General features: G+C 34.6%; 1 protein-coding gene and 1 long non-coding RNA gene across 8 annotated transcripts in view; one reads left to right on the top strand and one right to left on the bottom strand.

Moving 5' to 3' along the window:
* The window catches only part of esyt2a (extended synaptotagmin-like protein 2a), a 72,750-nt gene that overhangs the window by 19,452 nt on the left and 28,998 nt on the right, over positions 1-24,300 (top strand). For all 7 annotated transcript variants that reach the window (XR_015478850.1, XR_015478849.1, XR_015478848.1 and 4 more), the window contains exons 2-11: positions 4,870-4,911; positions 5,072-5,206; positions 5,643-5,719; positions 7,240-7,312; positions 10,738-10,827; positions 13,500-13,555; positions 16,308-16,428; positions 16,512-16,688; positions 16,764-16,846; positions 18,355-18,403. Coding sequence is in view for 4 of the 7 variants with exons in the window: in XM_087241251.1 (XP_087097377.1) it covers positions 4,870-4,911; positions 5,072-5,206; positions 5,643-5,719; positions 7,240-7,312; positions 10,738-10,827; positions 13,500-13,555; positions 16,308-16,428; positions 16,512-16,688; positions 16,764-16,846; positions 18,355-18,403 (903 nt within the window). In the remaining 3 variants the exon portion in view is untranslated. The remainder of the gene's footprint in view (positions 1-4,869; positions 4,912-5,071; positions 5,207-5,642; positions 5,720-7,239; positions 7,313-10,737; positions 10,828-13,499; positions 13,556-16,307; positions 16,429-16,511; positions 16,689-16,763; positions 16,847-18,354; positions 18,404-24,300) is intronic.
* Positions 12,442-15,188, bottom strand: LOC148679738 (uncharacterized). Its single transcript, XR_015941939.1, has 2 exons — positions 13,276-15,188; positions 12,442-13,166 (listed from the first exon to the last, which is right to left on the bottom strand). It is a non-coding gene; the product is annotated as an uncharacterized LOC148679738 (long non-coding RNA).

Raw genomic sequence — 24,300 nt, 5'->3', positions numbered from 1 at the left:
AACACCTCAAAATGGGCAAACCAATTGATATTTCAATCAGTTTCTATTCCATATAGGACATGTAAACACTTGATCAGAAAACTGAAACTGGACAGTTTTGTGCATGTGCTGTAACTTTTGTGTCAGTAGATTGCTATGAGAAACATTGTCATTTACATTTACATTTAGTCATTTAGCAGACGCTTTTATCCAAAGCGACTTACAAATGAGGACAAGGAAGCAATTTACACAACTAAGAGCAACAATGAATAAGTACTAAAGGCAAGTTTCAGGTCTGTAAAGTCTAAGAAGGGAAGTGTTAGTAGTTTTTTTTTTTTTTTTTTTTTCATTGTCATAAGAAGGATTGTGACATAATATTAAGCAAAACTGTCTTGTTACTTTGGTCGGACATCTTGTTTTGGGAATGTTTTTACTGGTTGAGTAATAGGAGCATCATTGCACAAAGATGTGGATGTTTATTATGCAGTGTGTGTTCATGTTTGTGAAATACACTAGCGTAAACTCAATCATTTTATTAAGCATTTGTGTTATTGATCAGTCAGAATTATGAGCCAAATGTATGTAAATGTGGATGGTGCAACAGATTGAGAGAGCTTGTTTTGCTGCACCATTTTCAGCAGTTTGGCTTAATGTTCTAGTTAAACAACCACATTGTGTCATTATAATGAGGTCATATAATGATTAATGGAAATGATGAGTAATGAGAATCACACTGGTTCATTTTTAGTTTTAGAGAAGCGGCAAGTTATGAGTTGTAATCTAGTGATTGGCTATTTTGAGCAATGGTAAAACACTTATAGTTTATTTAATGCCATCAGATCAAATATGATATGCATACTGAGGTCAGTTTGAAGGGATGTTCTAGAAAAAGCATGGTACTTTTCTTGGTTAAAGAGCTTTTTATGACTAAGAATGCTGTTTTAAAATCAGCATCACTGAAATTAATATTTGACATTTCCAAAATAAGGACAGCAGTGTTTTGTTTCTGGATGTTTTTGAAAGAATCGAGTGAGTCAATAAATGAGTCATTGAATCATTAAGACAGTTATATTCTTCAATCTGAATGAATCATTTAAACAAATCGGTCGAATAAATGACTCTCTTAAGAAATTCACTTACTGACACCTAAATTTTGTTTAGTGTCATGCGTAAATATATAAAGTTTTAACATTTAACATTTGTTTATTCAAAAAGAGAAACATTTAAGAGGCTAAAACATTAATTTTGCCCTCATTTTCTATTGACAATACCTTCATGCTACCTCTGAGGTTCATTACATCTTTGAACCATGGCCTAGAAGTCAGCTGTTTCGATCAATACAAATTTTTCGATCAATACAAAACAATTTTTCATGGATTATCCCTCAAAGTTTATATTCAGTGGCATCACATTAAATGTGGCCTATTAAGATCAGTTTGAAATGATTTTCTAAATAGAGCATGACTGACAATTTGCAATCTAACAAGCAAAAACTAATACTAAAAGCAATATGTTTTCTTCTTTTCTTGGTTAAAGAGCTTTTTATGAACAAGAGTGCTGTTTTTTTCTGAATATATCAGCATCACTGAAATGAATACGAGACATTTCCGAAATCCAGACAGCAGTGTTTTGTTTCTGAATGTTTTTGAATGAATCAAGTGAGTGAATGATTCAATGACTCATTCATTTAAACATTCTTGTTCTTATCTTAATGTATTGTTTGAACAAATCGGTTGAATAAATGATTAAATGACTAGTTAAAAAACTGCATAAACGGGAACTGTTATGTATTATGATGGAGTTACTAGAGAAACGGAATATTAATTGATAAATATGTGATTGTGGCTTGTATTTTCTATATGGAAGCTGATTGTATGTAGTAAAGTTCAGAAACATCAGGTTTCAGGAGAGTTATTACATGGACACCTCCTTCTCATGATTGCTGTTTGTTTGCATTGCGCTGTCAAAACAACAGGTTAACATACTTAATATACCTCAGACAGGCATAGTCTAAGAATTTAACTGAAAACAAACAGGAAGTGCATTGTCAGATTTCTAATTTAGATTACAAGGGCAGGCAGTTTTTTTAATGACATGCACAGATGAATTGTTCACCACAAAACTAGCAATGTGAGCTAACAAAACCAATATGATTTTATTTGTACTTTAAGAAATGCACATGCTGACACCTAAACTTTGTGTTGTTTCATGCAATTTTAACAGTTATTTATTAAAAAAAGAGAAGTATATAAGGCTGTATTGTTAATTATGCACTTATTTTCTATTGTAAATACATTCATGCTAAACTACATTATTAATTGATATTAATACAAATTCAGTTTCTTCTGCACTGATTTTTAAACCATTAGAGTTGGGCTGGGCAATAGATCTACCTTTTACTCCCCTGTTTTTCTTGCTTGAAGGGATACCCCAGAATATATATAATAAAAACCAGAGATATATACTACATATACTTTTACTAAGTGCAAGAAAGACCACAACAATAAATTGGATGAAGCCACATCCTCCAACAATAGTACAGTGGATAGAAAAACTTGAATGTATATATAGACTGCTCAACTTCAACTTCAACTAAAACTGGATGTTTTTAAACAAAGATGGGCACCTGTCACGTTGTATCTGAATAGGACATAGTATTTCTAGCTCCTTTGAAACTGAAAATATTGTATGTTTTTCTTTTTTTTTCTTTTTTTTTTTCTCGTAATTTATTTTTATTTACATCTGTGGCTACTGTTGTTTTTTTTATTAATTATAATCGCTATTAATAATCGCTGCTGTCACTGAATGTTCTGTTCTGTAAAATGGTTTAATGTATAAAAAAAAGTAAAAAAAAAAAAGTAGGGCTGGGCAATTTCGCCAAAAATCTAAATCTTGATTAATTGAACATTTTAAGTCGATTACAATTAATGAACGATTATTTGATTTATTTCTGCAACAAGTTTTGTGCAGTAAATATGTTCACATATTACAAGTGAGAGATCTTTGAATGAAGAGTGCATTGATTTTAAAATTGAAGGAAACACACACTATCTACTCTCTATTATTGTGTGTTGATCATCAATGTTGAACAACTGAAATTAAAACACACTGCATAAAACAAACAGTCACTTTTTTATACAAAAGTGAAAATAAACAACTTGCACTTTTGGAAACAAAATTAATTATTTTCTATGTTACATTTTTAATATTAAAAGTGGAAAATAAGCAGGATCTCTTCTAAATAAAATAGCTTGCATATGCTGTATAAATTTTAAACTGCATATTTTGAATCTTCTGTAAACAAATATTTTAATGTAAATAATAATTTTATTGTAATGGAAAATATGTTGTCTCTGGTGCAGCTTCCAATCATTTTTAGTAGCTATGTTTTCATCCAAAAATGCAGATTCACTTTAAGCTCAACTGGATTATCGCATAAAAGATGTGCGAATAAAGCAGCGTTTTCCCTTCCAACATGTCAAAGTGAACAAAATCGCCACTTGCTGATTATCTGGCTCCAAAAATCAAAAGTAAAAATGGAATTTGCTGTGGTAGGAGAAGCTGCGTCAATCTTTTTTATTTTATTTAATAAATGACTTGCACCTCAGAAGGCAATCCTGACACGCAGTGAACGTGGTGGCGTTTGAAGGGGTGGAGCACAGGCGCTCTTGATTCTGGAGGTCATTAATAATAACACGGTCCCACTTTATATTAGGTGGCCTTAACTAATATGTACTTAAACAGTTACAATGTTACAATGTACTTATTGTGTAAATACATGTATTTACTGTGTACTTATGCTTGATTAAATACATGTATGTAGTTACATTTGTAATTAACTTCTGTAACTACATTTGTAAATACACTGTTGACCATCCCTTACACCTTAACCCACCCTTAAACCTACCCATGCCACAAAACCTGTCCATAACCCAACCTCTATCCCAACTCAAAAGCACCACAAGTGTTCTCAAATACATTATAAACACAGTAAGTACATTGTATTTATTTTTTGATTTAAGTACATAGTAGGTAAGGACACTTAATATAAAGTGGGACCAATAACACTAATACTGAAATGGTAAAGCGTTTCAGATGTTTTACAGTCTGCTCAGCCTATTGGTTTGTCCATTCACACATATTTTTATCATCACATGATCTCTTATAACAAAATCACATGACTTTTTTAATGCCTATACAGGAATTTCTTTGGTAAGTGCTTCCATCGTAGTTTATGTGCATCTTTTCTTATCGAATAAAAAGTTTGTCCGACTCAGTTATGCGCATTTGTTTTTTATGCTCATTTTCAGAATTGATGCGCATCTTGGCATTTCCATCAACCAGTTTTTTATGCACATCTCCAAAATTCCCATAAAATAGGTGGATGGAAACGTAGCTATTGCATTACAAACTTGTGACATGTAGTTACATTTTTTGAGAGGTGCACGGGCATGCGACCGCATAAAGCTCCGCCAGATTGTACCCATGTTTTCATTGCAGAAGTATAAAGTAGCCTTAACAAAGCGGGGTCACATGACTCCACATGCGGTACAAAAAGTAATTTTATTTTTAGTTATTTAAATTATTATTATTATTATTTAATTTTTTTTTATTTCATTATTATTTTCCTCTTGAGATTATCTTATTGCAATGTTTCAAATTGTGATTCAATTTTAATTGATTGCACAGCCCTACCGTCAGTTTAAGTAACAAAACAGTGTCTCTTGTCACTACATGCTCTATAATTGAAAAATCAATGTGCCATTCTGATAAAGCTTAAAATATTGATTTGCTTTCACTAAATGCTTTTGAAGCATCCATGAAAACATATATAATTACAAAAAAGCATTGTAATTAATCAGTCTGTTTTTTTTTTTTCCATTGTTTCAGGTTCATTTTCCAGATGTGGAGAGAGTGGAGTGGCTCAATAAGGTGTGTGTGTGTGTGTGTGTGTGTGTGTGTGTGTGTGTGTGTGTGTGTGTGTGTGTGTGTGTGTGTGTGTGTGTCTAGTTTTATAAAAATAGATCTAGATCTATGCTAACCCAGAAATGTTTCCTCAAGAGTATTAACTCTCTCTTTTTTCCACTAACAGACTGTGCAGCAGATGTGGCCGTATATTTGTCAGTTTGTAGAGAAAATCTTCAAAGAGACCATTGAACCAGCTGTGCAGGGAGCAAACACGCACCTTAGTACTTTCACCTTCTCCAAGATAGATATGGGGGACAAGGTACATGCACATGTTTACTTAGCTACCTACATATCTTTCTATATGATGACATACCATAGATCTAACACAGTTCCTGAATGTGCTTGTAATTTTTTTTTGGCATTTAAATATTGCACAAACATCATTCAAAATAAAGAATTAATAAAAATATATATTTTTATTTTGATAGTATTTTTCAGTTTCCAGTAATTTATTTTTTATTTCAATTTTTTAGTTTATTTTTTATGATTTTTTTTATTTGTAGTTTTTTTTTTATTATAGTTTAATTTAACTAAATGAAAGATAGGAACATTTCTTTGGTATAAAGCCAAATTAAAAGGTAACATTTAAACAATATCTTTTAAACACATAATCATTAAACAAATATTTGTAAAAATTGTTTTAGTATTTATAATGTTGTTCTTAATATTTTTCGTGTTTGTTCATCTGTTTGCAGCCTCTCAGGGTGGATGGAGTGAAAGTTTATACAGAGAATGTCGATAAACGACAGATTATTATGGACCTACAGATCAAGTAAAGCATACACACACACACACACACATTTAATGGGGTGGTCCACTACGATATCATATTTAAAACTTTAGTTGATGTGTAATGTAGCTGTGTGAACATGAACAACATCCTTGAATATAATACTCTCATAGTTTAATGCAAAGGAAGAAATTGGCTTTTACAGTTTAACGTTTTGGGACTACAAAAAATACATCCGGGCTAGTGAGATCACAAAGGCTCCATACACCGCACAGCGAAGGGGTGTGGCCAGAGGCGGGGTAATACTGTAATGTTTTAACAGAGAAAGCTAAAATGCCATCCAAACACTGCTATTTCCACAGAGCTTCTTTTGCTATAGCTAGCATTTGACAAAGCACAGCTTCCAGAATTTCTTCCAGTTCAGTGCTGGATTAAGCTAAAAACTCCTCAAAGGAGCAGCAGCTCCAACCATAAAAGAAGAAGCTGTGGATTGGGATCCACAACCTGCAAGTATTTTCATTTGTTAAAATTGATGTATTACATGCGTAGTGTCTAATGTTAACGGTATATTGTAGCAAGGACATAAACAAGGATGTAAACCACAGGAAATGCTGTTTGGCACCATCAACAATTTAGCTACAAATTCATATTTATTCGTCACAGCCCTGCAGTGTCTCTCTATGCGGACACTTTCCCTGCATTCTACATTTCAAATAATGAACTGGCAAAAGTTATGTGGACGTTTCATATTACTTACACCTATTTATAACCAGGGCCAGAAGGAATCTGCGGACGTTTTTTGCTATTTCTGCGGAAAGTTTTGGTAAAAATCTGCAGATTTCTGCGAAATTATTTTGGGAGTATCCAGCAGAGTATCATAACTTAAACCTTAATATATTAAATAAAAAGTAATAAATTACTGAATAAAAATTGAATAAATTTAGATTTACACATTTACTCAAGTAACTAAACAGAATTAATAATGGGCTAAAGATCTGCAGAAATCTACAGAATTTTGCGGAAAATCTGCAGAATTCTGCGCGCACAGATTCCATGTGGGCCTACTTATAACTCAAATATTTGTGAGAGACACTTGTCAGATTTTATTTTAGAGAGCAGGCGTGAGGTTCAGCTGTGTCCTCTGTGTTTGATTCAGTCTTAAACTGATAGTGCTAACAACTACTCTGACTGACAGTATTTACACTGCGCAAAAGCACATGCTTGTAGGGGGGTGACACTTTTCCTGGTGACCTGGAGCGGATCTGTGAATCACAGCACATTATGTTAGCTGACCAATCAGAGCCTCTTAAGGAGGAACTTTTTTTGGAGGAACTAGGAAATATGACAGTCATTTTCATGTTAGCTGAGTAGCTGTATATAATCAAAGTAAGATATGTGAAAAAATAGCGTGATTTTCTACAAATGACTCGTGAGCACACATTGCTTTGCATCTTATAAACACAACCAAGCCTTAAAAATACACCCTGGACCACCCCTTTAACCCCCGAGTCTCATAATTGACCTCTAGAAACTGAAACTGTCTGTTTTTTATGTTTGTGCAGTTTTGTTGGAAACACTGAAATTGATGTGGACATCAAGAAATACTACTGCCGTGCAGGAATCAAAAGTATTCAGGTAAAGCACTGAAACAAGTTTGTGATATGTTGACATGCCTGTTTGTGTGCCGCTTACGTGAGATGTTTATACTTGAGTTGGTCATCATTACAGTGATAAGAATCAGAGTGAGCACACATGAGCTTTGAAGAGGCTGAACTGTGTGTCCAAAGAGCTTCTTTACTCTGTTAGATTACAGTCATTAGCCATAATGTCTGCATAATGTCTTTATATAAGCTTTTTTCTATAACTGGAGAGGACAGTGGATATGTTACAGGAAGCAATAGGAGAGGTGGTGGTATCAGGAAGTCACTAGTACATTTTTAAATATGTATCCTATTTAAGTAGTTAACAATAATAGATGTTTATTAGACCTCCTGTCTTTATGATGAAAACTTTGTTAAAGGAACACATTATTTTGAAAAAATAGGTTCATTTTATACTAGCACTTTTAGCTTAGCTTAGCATAGATCATTGAATCAGATTAGACCAGGGATGTTCAAACTCTCTCCTGGAGGTCCAGTGTCCAGGAGAGTTTATCTCCAACTTGATTCAACACACCTGCCAGGATGTTTCTAGTATATCTAGTAAGAGCTTGATTAGCTGGTTCAGGTGTGTCTGATTAGGGTTGGAGCTAAACTCTCCTGGACACCAGCCTTCAGGACCAAGTTTGGACACCACTGGATTAGACCATTAACCTCTCTCTTGATAATTGTCTTATTTAAAGCTTGACTATTCTGTAGTTACAGAAATTGAAGACCTGTGGAAAGATAAAGCTATTTTCTTGGCTGATGTGGCTAGGGGCTATACTTTTATTCTAGTATAATAATCAACCAAACATGGCTGCACCAGATGCAATGATTTTACCTATTATGATGTTACCTAGCTGGGGATTAATTTCAGGTGCTGCACACTATCATTACAGTATGCTAATGGTCTAATCCAGTTCTACTGTTTATGCTAAGCTAAGCTAAAAGTTCTCTCATAACATTTGCTGCAACTGGCGTAGTAATATTGCCTATTATGCTGTTATCTAGCTGGGTACTATTTGTCAGGTGCTGCACATTATCGTTACGGGATGCTAAAGGTCTAATTCAATTTAACAATTTTTGCTAAGCTGAAAGTTATCTCATAACACGGCTGCAATTGTGCAGTGAAATTACCTATTATGATGTTAGCAAGCTGGGAACTATTTTCAGGTGCTGCACAGTGCACACAATCATTACGATATGTTAAGGGTGTAATCCAGTTCGACAATTTATGCTAAACTAAGCTAAAAGTTATCTCACAACATGGTTGCAACTGACGCAATGATATTAGCTGTTAAGCTGTTACCTAGTTAACTAGCTGGAGGCTATTTTCAAGTGCTGCACACTGTCATTATAGGATGCTAAGGGTCCAATAAATTCATCAATTTATGCTAAGCTAAGCTAAAAGTTCTCTTATAACATGGCTGCAAATGGTGCACTGATATTACCTATTATGATGTTACCTAGCTGGGGACAAATTTTTGGTGCTGCACACTTTCATTGTGAGACGCTAATGGTCTAATCTGATTCAACAGTTTATGCTAAGCTAAAATTTCTCCCGTAGCATGGCTGCAACAGGCGCAATGATATTACCTATTATGCTAGCTTTGGACTATTTTCAAGTGCTGCAGATCTTTTAATTGCTAATAGTCTAATCCTATTCAGTAGTCTAAGCTAATCTAAAACAGGTCCTGTCAGACCCTGAGATCAGCTGATGGGATTAAAAAATGGTAAAACTCAACTGTTGAACTGCAGTAGAGTTTTAAAATTAGTCTATTTGCAAAAAGTGGGGCGTTCCTTTTAAATCTTGTTTAAAATCAGTAAACATTTTTATACTGAAGTTTTAGTCAGCATATTTAACTTTTTTAGAGGTCAGACATTAATCAAGCCCAACATTCGACCATTAAAACTCATTTCTCTATAAGGACTGAAACGAAATGGCTGTAGTAGGGCATTTGAAATGATTTTTTTTGTAAAACAACTACAATTACATTAGAAAATATTAACAATTACAAAAGTATGCCATGACACAAACCCTACATCATAGGTCTCAAACTCAATTCCTGAAGGGCCGCAGCTCTGCAGTTTTGCTTCAACCCTGATCAAACACAGCTGATCTAACTAATGAAGGAGTTCGTTACTGTTTTAAGCACCTTGATTATTTGGATCAGCTGTGTTTGATAGGTAGAAGCAAAACTGCGGCCCTCCAGGAGTTATTTGTTGATCTAATAAATTTATTAAAGGGATAGTTCACCTAAAACATAACACACTTTCTTACTCACACTCAGGTGGTTAGAAGCATTTATACAGGACATTTATTTCATTTGTTGAACTCAAAACAAGATATTGTTGGAATGTTGGAAACCCGCAGCCATTGAAATAAAAAATATTATAGATGCCAATGGCTGCTTTCTCCAGCATTCATCATTATATCTTCTTTGTGTTCTTTGTGTAGAAGAAAGAAACACAAACAGGTTCAGAACAAATGGAGGAGGAGTAAGGCCCAATCCAAATTCAATTTTTTTTACTTTCCCCTTGGCTCTTGAAATAGCGTGTGAACGGGAACGGCTTTAAATTTACTCCTTCGAACCAATGATAAAAAAGAAATGAGACACCACTACAACACCTGCACACGTCATCATTTGTCGACTGCTGCAGTTATTCCAGTTGCGTTATTTTTTGGCATTTATCTTCAGAAAATCACTTAAGGAATTGATATCATGTCATCATAACGATATTTTATCATATAAAAACATGTGCTTGTTTGTTGTAAAAATTGTCAAAAGATACATAAATTTGTGTATCTTGCTTGTGCAGCCATGTTGTCGTTATAGCTGGTTTATTCTGAGAGATTTTCATACCCCTTGGTTTCTAGTGCGGTTCTGGGAAATCTCAGCTTTAAGAGCTATCTAGAATCTATCTATCTAGAAAGCTTAAGAGAATTGGGACACCTCTACTCCTTAACATGAATGCACAAAAACAGGGGTAGAGGTAAGGGGAAGGGCTAAGGGGGAGAATTATGTATAGACCATTTTGAGGGATGTAAACAATAACTATAGTCCCAGCGTATTTCCTGTTTTACATTTTTAATTTCTGTAGCCTCCGAGAATCCAAAAAAAGTTCAAATGTTGGTAAATAATCCTATGGCAGGCGTTTTAACGTAAAGTTACGATTGAATTGCCTCTTGTTACAGTTATGAAATAGTTTGATAGCAAGCAGGACACTTTCATGGGTCAATGACATAACCACATTAAAATGGTCTATACATGTTGTCTTCCTGTATAAATATCCTCTTTAGCTGCAATGACCAATGAAGCACATTTCAAAGCTTTTAACATTGAGCCCTGAAAATATTATCATCTGACATTTCGTACTGTCAATCTTGCTGACCTTTGGTTTGTTTGTCTCCATGAGCAGCTGAATGGGGTGTTGAGGGTCATCATGGAGCCGCTTTTAGGAGACATGCCTCTGGTCGGCGCACTGTCTGTGTTCTTCCTCAAGAAACCTGTATGTTAATCAGCACCTGTACATTCACACATTTTCACAGACAAACATGCTGTAAGAAAACATGCTTTGCATCTGATTATTTTTTTTCTACTACATACCCGGCATCACCCACATTAGACAGTCAGACAATATGAAGAATGATGAGGATTTAATAATCACATGCACAAACACACCTTAGTATCTTAGCAAAGAGTTTCTTGTTTTTGTTTCCTCAAAATACTGATCTGACCTGCTTTGCGGAAACTGAAAGATTTAAATGTGTAGTCTTAAGGTTGTCTCATTCATTCTTCTCTTACTGAATTTACTGAATCACCTTTTCTGGTTCTGGATGTACATTTAAATGCTTAATTAAAATAAAGAAATTGATGCATTAAAAGCAAAAAAAAAAAAAATCCATATATTACCTTTCACAATTTAATTTGAAGCAAAAAATACACTTGAAAGTATATATTTTTTAAACTCTATGGTAAATTTAATTGACTGTTGGTGTTTTTTTATTTATAGTTTTATTCAACAAATATACATTCAATTATTTTGATTAAACAATTAAAACATTTACATTGAAACCAGAAAAAAAAATATGCATATGATCATATATTTTAATATAGAATTTCAAATATGCAACCACACCAGACAAAAACAGCCATGTTAAAATTATTTCTGAAGGATCACATTACACTAAAGATTGGAGTAATAATGCTGAAAATGTGTGTATATCGATGTTTGTGTGTGTGTGTATATTTATATATATTTATATACACTGTGTTGGGGAAAGTTACTTTTGAAAGTAATGCATTACAATATTGAGTTACTTTTTTATTAAAAAAAAGTAATACATTAGTTTTTTATGTCCTGGGTGAGGATATACAATACTTTTTGTATTATTAAAAAGTTAAATTACTTATTCAGATAATCTTCTTTCCCTTTTCCTCAATGTGTTCAAAATAATGAGAATATTTCCATTACAGAAATGTAAAACTCTGCCATCTCCGTTTCTGTCAGTTCTTGCATTCTCTCATTGTGTGCGGGATTCAACGTGACTATGATAATTTTAATTCAGCAATTTATTTTTTATAAGCTAATTAATTAAGCTAAAAAGTAATTTGCATTACATTTTTTTAAAAAGTAACTCAAATATTATTAATTGATTTGTAAAAGTAATGCATTACTTCACTTGTTACATAGAAAAGTAATATTTTGAAAATGAATATTTTTCTCCATTTCTCAGTGAATATAGGCAATGTATTTAGGTGCATTTAAACAAATGAGATTTATTAAACAGATATACTTATTAAAATAATATTTTAGTCATCAAACATATTCAGAAATTGAAAGAGAATACAATTAAATTCAAGCAAAATATTACAAAAAATAATTACAAGCTCTAAAATTTAAACTAAATTTTTACATACTTTTGCTTATGATTTTTCCTTTTAAATTTGTATTTAATATTTTTTTTATAACACATAAATTTAGGTGTACTAGTTTTAGGACCATTATCGTAAGTTATTTTGTTAGAAATGATCCAGATTTGGCTTCAATACTAACTAATCTAATTTATTTGCACACCTATAATATTGTATAGCTTCCTATTAAAAGATAGATTTGTGAGGGGAGTGAGTGAGTGTGTGTGAGTGTGTGTGTGTGCGTGTGTGTGTGTGCGTGCGTGCGTTATTGATGATTTTTTACAACATATTTTTTCAAACTAATTTTTTTTGTCTTTGCCACAATGACAGTATATAATATTTCGCTAATTATTTGTCAAGTCAGAAGTGTTCAGATTATAGTCCAATTTAAAGACTTTAAGTCTCCAGGAAATCAAAACTAACCATATGATTTTGTTAGTATTGTGTTGAACAATTCATCTGTAATTTTCAGATGACGTATATTTTAGGAATTTGATGTGACTAGCATATCTACCCACAGTTCTCCAGCTGTCAATTTTGACAACAAACAGAAATGGTGGGGAGAAGGAGTCTGTGGCTTTCCCCAAACCCTGTTCCCGAGATGTTTCTGAATGAAATGCCAACTTTACTACATCCAATCAGCTCGCAGTCAAAAAGCAAGCCACACCCACCCACATCATTTAATAATCAGTTTCTCTAGGAACTGTCACCATATGAAAAAAAATAAAATATTTCACAGCTTCTGATTCATGGTGACTTTAACTAGGTTATTACGTTAACCAAGCAAGTTAGGAAATTAGGCAAGTTGTTCTGTAGGCCATCAAAAATATTACTAATGGTGGCTAATCATATTTTCAGTAAAATGGGAAAAAAAAAGAAAATTAATTAATTAATTAAACAGCTTTTTTCTAGCCAAACTAAAAAGAAATAAGACTTTCCCCAAAAGAAAAATATATATTATAAGAACTACTATAAACATTTCAAAAGAATAAAAAAAAAATTCAAAGGGCTATTAATTCTGACTTCAACTGTGTTCACACACACACACACACACACACACACACACACACATACACATACACACACACACACACACACACACACACACACACACACATAATAGAAAAGAAATTAGAAAGTGATATTAAATGTAATGTTGTATAAGTCTCAAACTCAAGTATTTGCATATATGTAAAACACTGTTTGCAACATTTGCATAAATGCATTAAACACTGTTTAATATGTCTATCTCTCTTTCTCTTTCAGTTTCTGGACATTAATTGGACGGGTCTCACAAATATGCTGGACATTCCTGGAGTAAAGTGAGTCACACACATGCATTACATATAGAAAACGTGATCATGATATAATTTCAGTTTCACAAAACTCAAAAGTGGAGCAAGTAGGCTCCCTTTAAAAAAACACACACAAGCTGTCATGTGACCTATTTTGAGGTGGCACAGATAACAGTCTCACACACGCATAATACACACTCGGTGTAGTCTCAGAAATGCTGCTCTTCCTGTCAAACCACATCACACACCTGCTTCGTCTGGAGGGGAAATCATGGGGACTTTTAATTTGTGTGTTTTATCAAAAAAGAAAGGCTGCTGTAGAATCTCCTCAATGTGTGTGTGCGTGTTTGTCCAAATGTAGAGTTTAATGGGTTTTCCTTGAGGAGTGTCTATCTCTAGCTCTGTTAAGCTCTGTTTTCTCTCTCTTAGACTCTCCTTTTATAGTCATATTATAGGTGGAACTGGTGTTGTGGTTTAGGCGTGGGGATTAAGATCTTGTTCTCTGTTGTATTTTTCCTCTTACACACACACACACACCCTCACAGAAGAGTCACATTTCATCAATTAATGCTCTCATCTGTTCAGACATGATAATTGAGGTCAAATCGGATCAGTCAAGTGGAAATGCAAATTAATTGAGAAATAATGCTGTAGATACTGTATGAATTAGAAGTAACAACACTTCAGTCGTCATTTGCTTGCTTGTTGATTCACTTTTTTTAATATTTACTACAAAAAAATTTTGTTTTTCAATCAGTCATTGAAAGCATATTAGTAGCAGGGTTTGAACAAATGAATGTGGTCTGGGGTTGTTTAAATTCTACTGTGTACTAAAATCATCTTTTTGTAAGCTGTTTGGACAGAAGTGTGTGTAGGTATAGTGTTTCCACGGTCATATTGGGGTGATAGAAACACAATAAGTCTCTCTTTTTTTTCCCCCCTGATGTTAAAATAGGATCCAAATCCCTCCGATTTTGAGGCCGACCACAATGTGATGTAGAAGTGTGGTTTCCCCGCCCACCGAATTGATTGACAGCCGCGTATTAACATGTCTTCGTAGTAATGTGTATAATCATATCAACAAGACAGGACGTGCACAAAGCAACTAGGATTAAAAGATCTTTTCATCATCGCATGTGATCAAGAATGAGACTTTACTCAGGAGACACAAAATACTTTTTTTAAATCTTTAAAAAAGGGCTAAAATTGGTGCCCTCATTTGGTGAATGAATGACAACTTATGCTTTACGTGATTTTTGTAAAAGATTAATGAATGTTTGTTTATTTTAGCATGTCCTCTACTGTAAAGCACTAAATATACTGAAATAATGATGTTAGTTAATCTATGTACCATAACATGTAAAATGGGAAAATTTAAGTAACATTCTAAAAGCAACTCGTATAAACAACTTAATCATATTACGGCCTTATTTAGATTAAGGTAAATAGTTTGATGACTGATTTCCATGTAAGTTAAGTAATTTTTTTATTTATATTTTTCTAACATTTTTTGTTGTCCAAGGTAAATAATAACTGTTTTTGGCTGTTTGATTTAATATCATGGTGATCATTGCATTTGTCTTTCTGAATGTGGTCTCTTTAGCAATAAACTATAAGTACTTTTTTATTGCTGCCTATCATTTAAAGAAAGACTTCACACAAAAATAAAAATAACTACATTAAAAAATGTAAATTGATTTTAGAAATAGTTTTGAAACAAATATTTGCACTTAACAAATGTAATTAAATATGTAAACTAATGGATGTCTTTAGTGCGTATGACACTGTTCCTTATCCACTAAAGTAAAGGAGTAAAAGTAAAGTAAGAGAAAGTAAAGAGGCCGAATGGAGGAGGCTCATTCTTTATCCTCATGTACAGTTAAAATCAGAATTATTAGCCTCCCTGTTCATTTTTTCCCCGTTTTCTGTTTAACAGAGCAGATTTTTTCAGCATATTTCTAAACATAATAGTTTTAATAACTGATTTATTTTATCTTTGCCATGATGCCAGTAAATAATATTTGATTAAATATTTTTCAAGACACTTTTATACAGCTTAAAGTGACATTTAAAGGCTTAACTAGGTTGATTAGGTTATCTAGGCAGTATAGGGTAATTAGGCAAGTTATTGTATAACGATGGTTTGTTCTGTGGACTATCGAAAAATAATTAGCCTAAAGGGGCTAATAATTTTGTTCTTAAAATTGTGTTAAAAAATTAAAAACTGCTTCTATTCTAGCCGAAATAAAACAAATAAGACTTTCTCCAGAAGAAAAAATATTATCAGACATACTGTGAAAATTCATGTGCTCTGTTAAACATCATTTAGGAAATATTTCGAAAAGAAAACAAAATTGAAAGAGGGGCTAATAATTATATTATCGGTGGATGGGGTTGGGGGGGTTGGGGGGGTTGGGGGGTCTGGGGCTGGGGGGCCGTTTCACGCCGTTTCAAAACCGGCCAAATTTTCCCTACCTTTCTATGTAATTTTTTACCTGCACGAGCATATTCAAAACCACCCAATTTGGCGGGAAACCCATGCTCCGCCCACACTCATCAGTGCTACCAAGCCAACCAATCACAGAGCCTGTGTTTTTCCATCCTTAAAATACCCTTACTGCTTTTGCGCATGCCCTTTAGACTTTGTGGCTAGATCTTTAAAATAGAGCCCTCTGTGTTTATGCTAGACTAATACATACTCTCCCAGACATGCCTTAATTTTACTGTATTTGTTAAAGATGTAAAATTTGGTGTAATTGTCTCTCTTTTTCTCTCGCAGTTCTCTGTGTGACAATGTTATTCAGGACATCATAAACGGTTGCCTTGTGAACCCAAACAAAATCACCATCCCGCTGGCAGATGATGCTCTCATTAGCAAACTTCGCTTCCCAATGCCGAGGGTGATGCACACACACACTTCACATTCACACCAATGCATGTATCTACAGCGCTCATATCATATGTGTGTGTTTGTTTGATGCAGGGCATTCTGCGAGTTCACTTTCTGGAGGGACAGGACCTGTTATCGAAGGACACGTATATGGGAGGTTTGATTAAAGGAAAGTCAGACCCGTATGGAGTCATTCAAATCAACAATCAGCTCTTCAGATCCAAAATCATCAAAGATTCCTTAAACCCTAGGTGGAATGAAGTATACGAGGTGGGTTTTTAGCGTCTAAGTGTCTTTCTGAAATAATTTTTTGAACTAACTGAGTTGTTTATGTGTGTGTTATAGGCGATTGTGTATGATGGTCAAGGACAGGTTGTGTTCATAGAGCTGTTTGATGAGGATACGGATCATGATGATTTTCTGGGAAGGTAATCTATCATTAAAATCAATCTATTATGAAATAATCATAAGTAGGGATGCTCCGATCTGGATTTTTGCAGCCAATACCAAGTATCGATACTGATGCTTCAAGCTTTATAATGCATAAAGCACATTTTCCTTCTAAGGATACTTTCACACCTAGACTTTTGTTTCGCAACCTGTCTCGTTTGCCCAGTTAGTGCGGTTCGTTTGGCATATGTAAATCCAGCAATCGCGCTTGGATCCACGCCAAATCAATCACTCCGGGATCGCCTGAATGAGGTGGTCTCAGCTCGATTGAAACGAACTCTGAAGCAAATCGATAGTAGTGAAAAAGCAATGCGATCCGAGCCCGGCTATATCGCAGTGTATCATGGATATGTCATAGGCACATATACGGATATATGAAGAGAGAATTATGAGTAGGGCGGAATGTCATTCCTACCGGTAAATGGACCTTTCATGTAAAATACGAAAATGAAAACATGTTATCTGTGGGTGTCACCATTCGAAATGAAAGCACAGCTTTTCGCTTATGATGTCTTTATTACTCATCGTCATAAATTAAAATAAGGACGTATGAACACTGAGCGGGACTCTGCAAAATAAACCCTGAAACTTTGACTAATGTGAGGAGAGTTTACTTGCAAGTGACTTGTTTTAGCTCTTTTGGTCCGTTTAGAAACTTTGCTGTGTGAAAGCGAACTACACCAACAACAAAGAGCAACATTGTAACAATTTTAATTATTGTTTTGTAACAAATGAATCAATTCACAGGTGTGAAAGCACCCTAAGTATGATGCTTAAGTGGAGAGCTAACCTTACCGAAGAGAATAACTGAAGGAAGCTGCATACAGTCTCTTAAGCACATCTTATTTAACTATTTAGGTGTGAGCATGTCATGGTCAGAAGCAGCTTTACAGAACATAATAGGTAGCACAGATAAAAAAAATAAAAATGGTAAGAAACTTGACTAACAATGCAATTTGGAAACATTGCAAATCATAAAGAATTCAACATGTCTCAATCAAGAAAAAGCTTGGAGTGCAAATTTGATCCAAAAGAGGTTAACCTGTAAATCACACCTATAAATCCACTACTTACCAAAAGGAAATAGTTCCATAAACTACTGTTTATTGCAATAAGTATATTTCAAGAAGTGATATCATTAAATATTCATGTTAAAATATATAATTACGTTTAATGTATGTAATATATCCAGCCAGGAATTAGTGAACTTGCAGTATTGTCAAAAACACAGCACTTGCAGTTCTGTAGAAAGTAGTAGAAAGGCCTAAATGCATGCAGTAGCTGCTGTATGTATAATCCAGGTGCACAAGTGCATCTTCCTCTGCTTGTAAACGCATAAACATTAATTTGCGATGGGTTCATGAGATCGGCCAGATGAGCGAGTACCGATTGAGTCATTGAATGTGATTATCGGTCAGAGCTTCTGTAATCGTAAGACATCATACTTTATTTTTTAATCATTTGATGTTTCTCTTTTCTCTTTTAGCCTCACCATGGAAATAGATGAGATACAGAAGCAACAGAAAGTTGATGAGGTACAAAAAAAACTACACTTTTTTTTTCGGCCTTAAATCTGTTTAGATTGCTTTTTTGAACATCTGAGCCTAATGTCCATATAGAAATGATTCTTCTATGGAGCACATACAGTTGAAGTCAGAATTATTAGCCCTCCTGTAAAATTTGTAATCTTTTATATTTTTCTTGTGATTTTTATCAACACTTTTCTAAGCATAATAGGGTTCAAATTTTTTCTAATAAACTGATTTATTTTATCTTTGCCATGACAATAGTACATAATGTTTTATTAGATATTTTTCAAGAAATTTGTCTAGTATTCTGCCTAAAGTGCAATTTAAAGGCTTAACTAGGTGAATTAGGCCAGTGGTTCTCAAAGTGGGGGTCAGGACTCCTTGGGGGTTCATGGGACAATGAGAGGGGGTTGCTTGATGAATTCTAAAAATCCAATACATTTGAATAAACTTTTAAAATGACCATTGTTAATCCATAACCTACGAAAGATAAAAATAGTTACATAAAAAATACAATATCCAAACAAAAAGCCGTCAGCCTTTCATTTTTTTGGTGGTTGTTTTTTTTTTTTTTTTTTTTTTTTTTTTACATTGGATTGCAACCCCTAGGGTATTCAATAGCATCAATTGCACCAGATTGATTTTACGGCACTAGCTAAACTTTCGGACACCTTTACAGCACTTGCGTACATTTAAAATAAATACAGGCCACGACTGAACATGGAGGATGATCTTTAAGTGGCAGTCTCCAAAATTAAACTAAGAAAAGACTTGTGATGTAGCTTCAATATTGTGCCCATGAGTCTCATTAGGTGAGGTTATTATTAAATAATAATTAAAAAAAATTATATGATTTTTAGACTGTTGCACTGTTTTGTGTTGTCAATATGCTTCTGTTTATATAGACCTATTGGTTTGTGTGAGTGTTGTGTGCAATGTATGTATGATTATAACCACTTCCGAAAATAGTTGGGGTCGAGAGTCATTGGCATTGTTATTCTGGGGGTCCTGGGCTGTAAAGTTTGAGAACCCCTGAATTAGGCAAGTTATGGTAATTAGGCAAGTCATTGTTTAATAATGTTTTTTTTTTCTGTAGACAAATGAAAAAATATATTGCTTCAGGGGATTGATAATATTGACCTTAAAATGTTTGTTTTTTTATTAATTAAAAAATTGCTGAAATGTAAGAAATAAGAAGTTCTCCAGAAGATACTGAGGTGAACCGTCCGCTGCTGCTTTTAGTATATGGCAATAAATGTCATGTAAAATGGCAGTCAAACTTACAGTATTAGCATTTAACACTGAAAAAGCACATGAGGTGTGCCTGAGGGGATCATTGAGAAATAGAAGACGTTTCTAACATATTAATTCCATATGTTGGTTAGGACAAAAACTAATTTTAATAGGAAAAACATTCCTTCTGGCGCATGCCATTGCTTTTATGTTGAACACGATTTAAATCAGCCTTAAAACAGCCTTTAGGCTACACAGTCAGACACACTTCTGTTGGTGTCGTCAATCTGCAACATGCGCTTGCGTTTGTTTTGAATCAGGTGTGCAATATCTAGTTCAGCCACTGGGTGTCAAACTTGCATACTTCACCTTTAAACATCATTTGGGAAACATTTGAAAAAGAAGAAATAATTGACAGGAAGGCTAATCATGTTTGACTACAACTGTGTAAGTCGCTTTTCCACTGTAGTACACAGAGCGGTAGGTTTGACACAATAGTTTGTGTTACTGGTATATTGAATGGCTTGATTCCTATTGATCTCTATGGCTTTACTGTATCATGCATACACTGATAACTGTAGGCCTTCGCACTACAAATTCATATATGGAAATGTTTTCTAGCAGCAGCTCATTGATACCCTGTCACTTATGGGTAAGCTGGTTCATATATTTTAGGCAGTGTACTCGGCTTCTTTAGTTCCACTTTTGCGCTGGAGACAGAATATTTTCAGCTTCTCAAATGCACAAAAAGCATTTATAAAGTTGTCTGCATGTTGGATTATTTTATTCTGTGTTGCAATATGTTTTTCAAAAGGTATTACTAGAAACGGTCAGCTTTTTCTGTGATGGTTTGCATTGTGCATTCATAAGCGTGTCTGAAAACATGGCAGGACTCAACTCGCTATGATTTGGATTCAATTCGGTATTTGCTAAAATCTAAATGGTACCTAACAGGAACATAACTGGTGTATTTTAATGTCAGCCGCTGTATTTTGATCATATGGTTAGTATTTTACTCAAGTATACTAGTGAGTACATTCGTAAGTACACTCAACAGGTGAGCACACAGTCAGCGTAAGAGAACAAGGAGACTAAAGTGAGGGGCTGCTGTTGAGAATCAGATTTAAATAAATAATAAAGCTTTAAAGTCTTGATGATATCAGTTTGTTATTGTTCTTTTTTTGTTGTTGTCGATAAAAGCATGTGATGCCCAATTGTCACTAATTTGAAAGTGAAAGTACACTGCACGCAGGATTTTTAAAGTATTTCAAAGTGCTCCACCCTCAGTGATACCGGTATTACCTGTGTTGAGACACGTCAGTAAAACAGTGGGGAAAACTTCATCACCCTCACAGTCCTACTATACCAGTCGTCTTGGCTCGCTTCAACCTGATTTTGTTTTCCACTGCAGTTTAGTTCTGCTTAAAGTGGGTGGGATTATCACTTTACTTGCACCTCTACTTCTGTGAAAAACGTATTTATTTCGGGTGGTATAATCCAGCTCTTGCTGAATCTGCTCTTTGACTAGCAAAGAGAGGAACTTCTGGACTAAATCCCTGCAATGGCCTTAAATCTAAGCCCTAGCCTAGCCCTGGCCTGAGACGCACAGGCCCACCAGCTCATCAAAACTTCTGGCCCGAGTCTGACCCAAAGCCCGTTTTTTTTCTCGACAAACTTATAATGTTACAGCCATTAAAACAGACCAGATCTTTATTTAATCTAAATTTGGTGTTTTTTTTTTTGTTTTTTTTTATCAGTGTAATTTAGAGAAACGTTTATGGCAGGGATGTCCAAACTTTTTGGGCCGAGGGCCAGATGCAAAAAAAACAAATGTTGTCGCGGGCCAAATTTTACATACATCACACAGACAAGTGTATATATATATATATATATATATATATATATATATATATATATATATATATATATATATATATATATGTATATATATTAGGGATGTAACGGTATCAGAATTTCACGGTACGGTAATACCTCGGTATGAATGTCACGGTACGGTATTTATTGAATCATTTACAGGAAAAAACAAAACTTATGAAAATACTCCAAAAAAGTGCCAAAAGTGTCAATGACATACAAATTAGCCATCTATCTGTAAGCTTTGAAACAGGAACTTCAATTTTAATAACAAAAAATTATTAAACCATGTAAAAAAATAAAGTTTCAATTTAGTATTGTTGAAAACTCATCACATTCAACATTTAATCACACTCAGCCCATCTACCCAGATGAGAGCTCTGCTAGTCGGACTTCTCATCAAGCATCTCCCGCTGGATCTAATCTCACTATATTTATTAAACGGGATATTTCATTTATCTTGTTGTCTTTATCTAACGACATATTCCCTGACTTTGGGCATTGGAATCTATTACTTGTTCTCAGGTAACGTGTTTTGGCTGAGCGCAAAGATAAGTTAATGATTAATGTAACCACGTACATTCTGTATATTGACTGATCGCTTGCCTTTATTTCCTATAATGTAAAAACTTATTGTATGTTATACTTTTAAAATGGCCATTATCGATTCTTAAAACTGATACTCAGCAAAAGAGAGGCTGTGTTTCGTATTTTCACTGAAATTGAAAGGAGGCAGTTGTTATCGGCTCCGTTTTGTTATAAATATCCACACAGTGAAGATGACGCTCATGCAGCACGGCGCCTCAACATTTCTGCTGTCTAAGTTGCTAATATTAAAATGAAAATAGGCAGTTCCTTAAATCATGTTTACATTTTATTGTTGAGAAAGTGAAACAACGAAGCCAGGGTGATGTGAATGAAGTTATAAAGTACACTGTTCCCTTTGAAGATTTACCCGTGTCCTCGGTATAATCTGCTTTTCCATATCAAACTGAGAAGAAGAGAATGCAGCCTTGATCAAACTTGCGAAGTCTGAACTTACACGGAGATAATGCAGGACTGAACTGTGCGTGTAAAGCAGGTCGCACACCAGAAGCGACGCTCGGTGGCGCGCCGCGCAGCGCCACGTATTTTAGAATTCTAATCATAGGTTTCTATCAGGATACACACTCCGGCGCCGCAAGTCGGCGGCTGTCAGCGGCGCCCGGCGACGGCTCAGGACGCAATTCATTTTTCAGCCGCGCCACAGAGCGCCATCTGATTAGTTTCATGTTAAATATCATTCGAATGTGCGCGTCTGGTGTGCGATACTTTAATCTGTCATGTACGCGCCGTGTCGCGGCGCCGAGCGGCGCTTCTGGTGTGCGACCTGCTTTAGAGTTTTCCAGCTCTTTTCATCCCCGCTTCTAGCAGCACACTCCATTTCCGCATTACTGGATCTGTAGCAACAACAGACCGCAAGGGATGATGGTCAAGCATGGGCTGATGGCAATTGTAGTTTTCGTTACCTTCCGTTCGCTTTATTCGCCTGAGCAAATTTTCTCAGAAGACCTATAGTTTTACCGAGTCATGCGACTTCGGTAATATCGAAAAAAATTAATATTGCGGTATGACGGTATTTACAATACCGTTACATCCCTAATATATATATATATATATATATATATGTGTGTATATATATATATATATATATATATATATATATATATATATACAGTTGAAGTCAGAATTGTTAGCCCACCTAAATTATTAGCCCCCGTTTATTTTTTCCCCAATTTCTGTTTAACGGAGAGAAGATTTTTTTTCCACACATTTCTAAACATATTAGTTTTAGTAACTCATTTCTAATAACTGATTTATTTTATCTTTGCCATGATGACAGTAAATAATATTTGACTAGATATTTTTAAGACACTTCAATACAGCTTAAAGTGACATTTAAAGGCTTAACTAGGTTAATCAAGTTAACTAGTTAAGTTAAGGTAATTAGGCAAGTTATTTTATAACAATGGTTTGTTCTGAAGACTTAAAGGGCTAATAACTTTGACCTTAAAATGGTTCATAAAAAAATTTAAACCGCTTTTTATCCAAGCCGAAATAAAACAAAAGTCTTTCTCCAAAAGAAAAAATATTATCAGACATACGGTAAAAATGTCCTTGCTCTGTTAAACATCATTTGGGAAATATTTAAAAAAGAAGAAATAAATCAAAGAGGGGCTAATAATTCAGATTTCAACTGTGTGTAGATAGATAGATAGATAGATAGATAGATAGATAGATAGATAGATAGATAGATAGATAGATAGATAGATAGATAGATAGATCATAACAAGAACTGCTGCTTAATTGAATGCATGTAATAGCGACACCCGGTGGTTATTTATTGAATTACGTTCATTTTTGTATAGCGGGCCAGATTCTATTGATATTTATAAAAAGCCTCGCGGGCCGCCACAAAACTGATTGCGGGCCGCAGATGGCCCGCGGGCCGTAGTTTGGACACGCCTGGTTTATAGTTTTTATTGTTTGTTTGCTTAAATGTAGGATTTAGTTTAAGTGACGTAGATTTTTTTAAGCGGTATGTGCTCCACCAGGGGTGGCCAATCCTGTTCCTGTAGAGCCACCTTCCTGCAGATTTCAGTTGCTACCCATATCAAACACACCTGAACCAATTAATTAGGACCTAAACACCACGTGATAATTACAGGCAGGTGTGTTGATTATGGGTTGCAATTGAAATCTGCAGGAAGGTGGCTCTCCAGGAACAGGATTGGCCACCCCTGTGCTCCACAGTA

This window comes from Danio rerio, chromosome 2 (genome assembly GCF_052040795.2).
Source record: "Danio rerio strain M-AB ecotype USA chromosome 2, GRCz13ab, whole genome shotgun sequence".
Lineage (NCBI taxonomy): Eukaryota > Metazoa > Chordata > Actinopteri > Cypriniformes > Danionidae > Danio > Danio rerio.
Note: the sequence above shows the minus strand (reverse complement) of the source record. Positions and strands in the feature narration are given on the sequence as shown.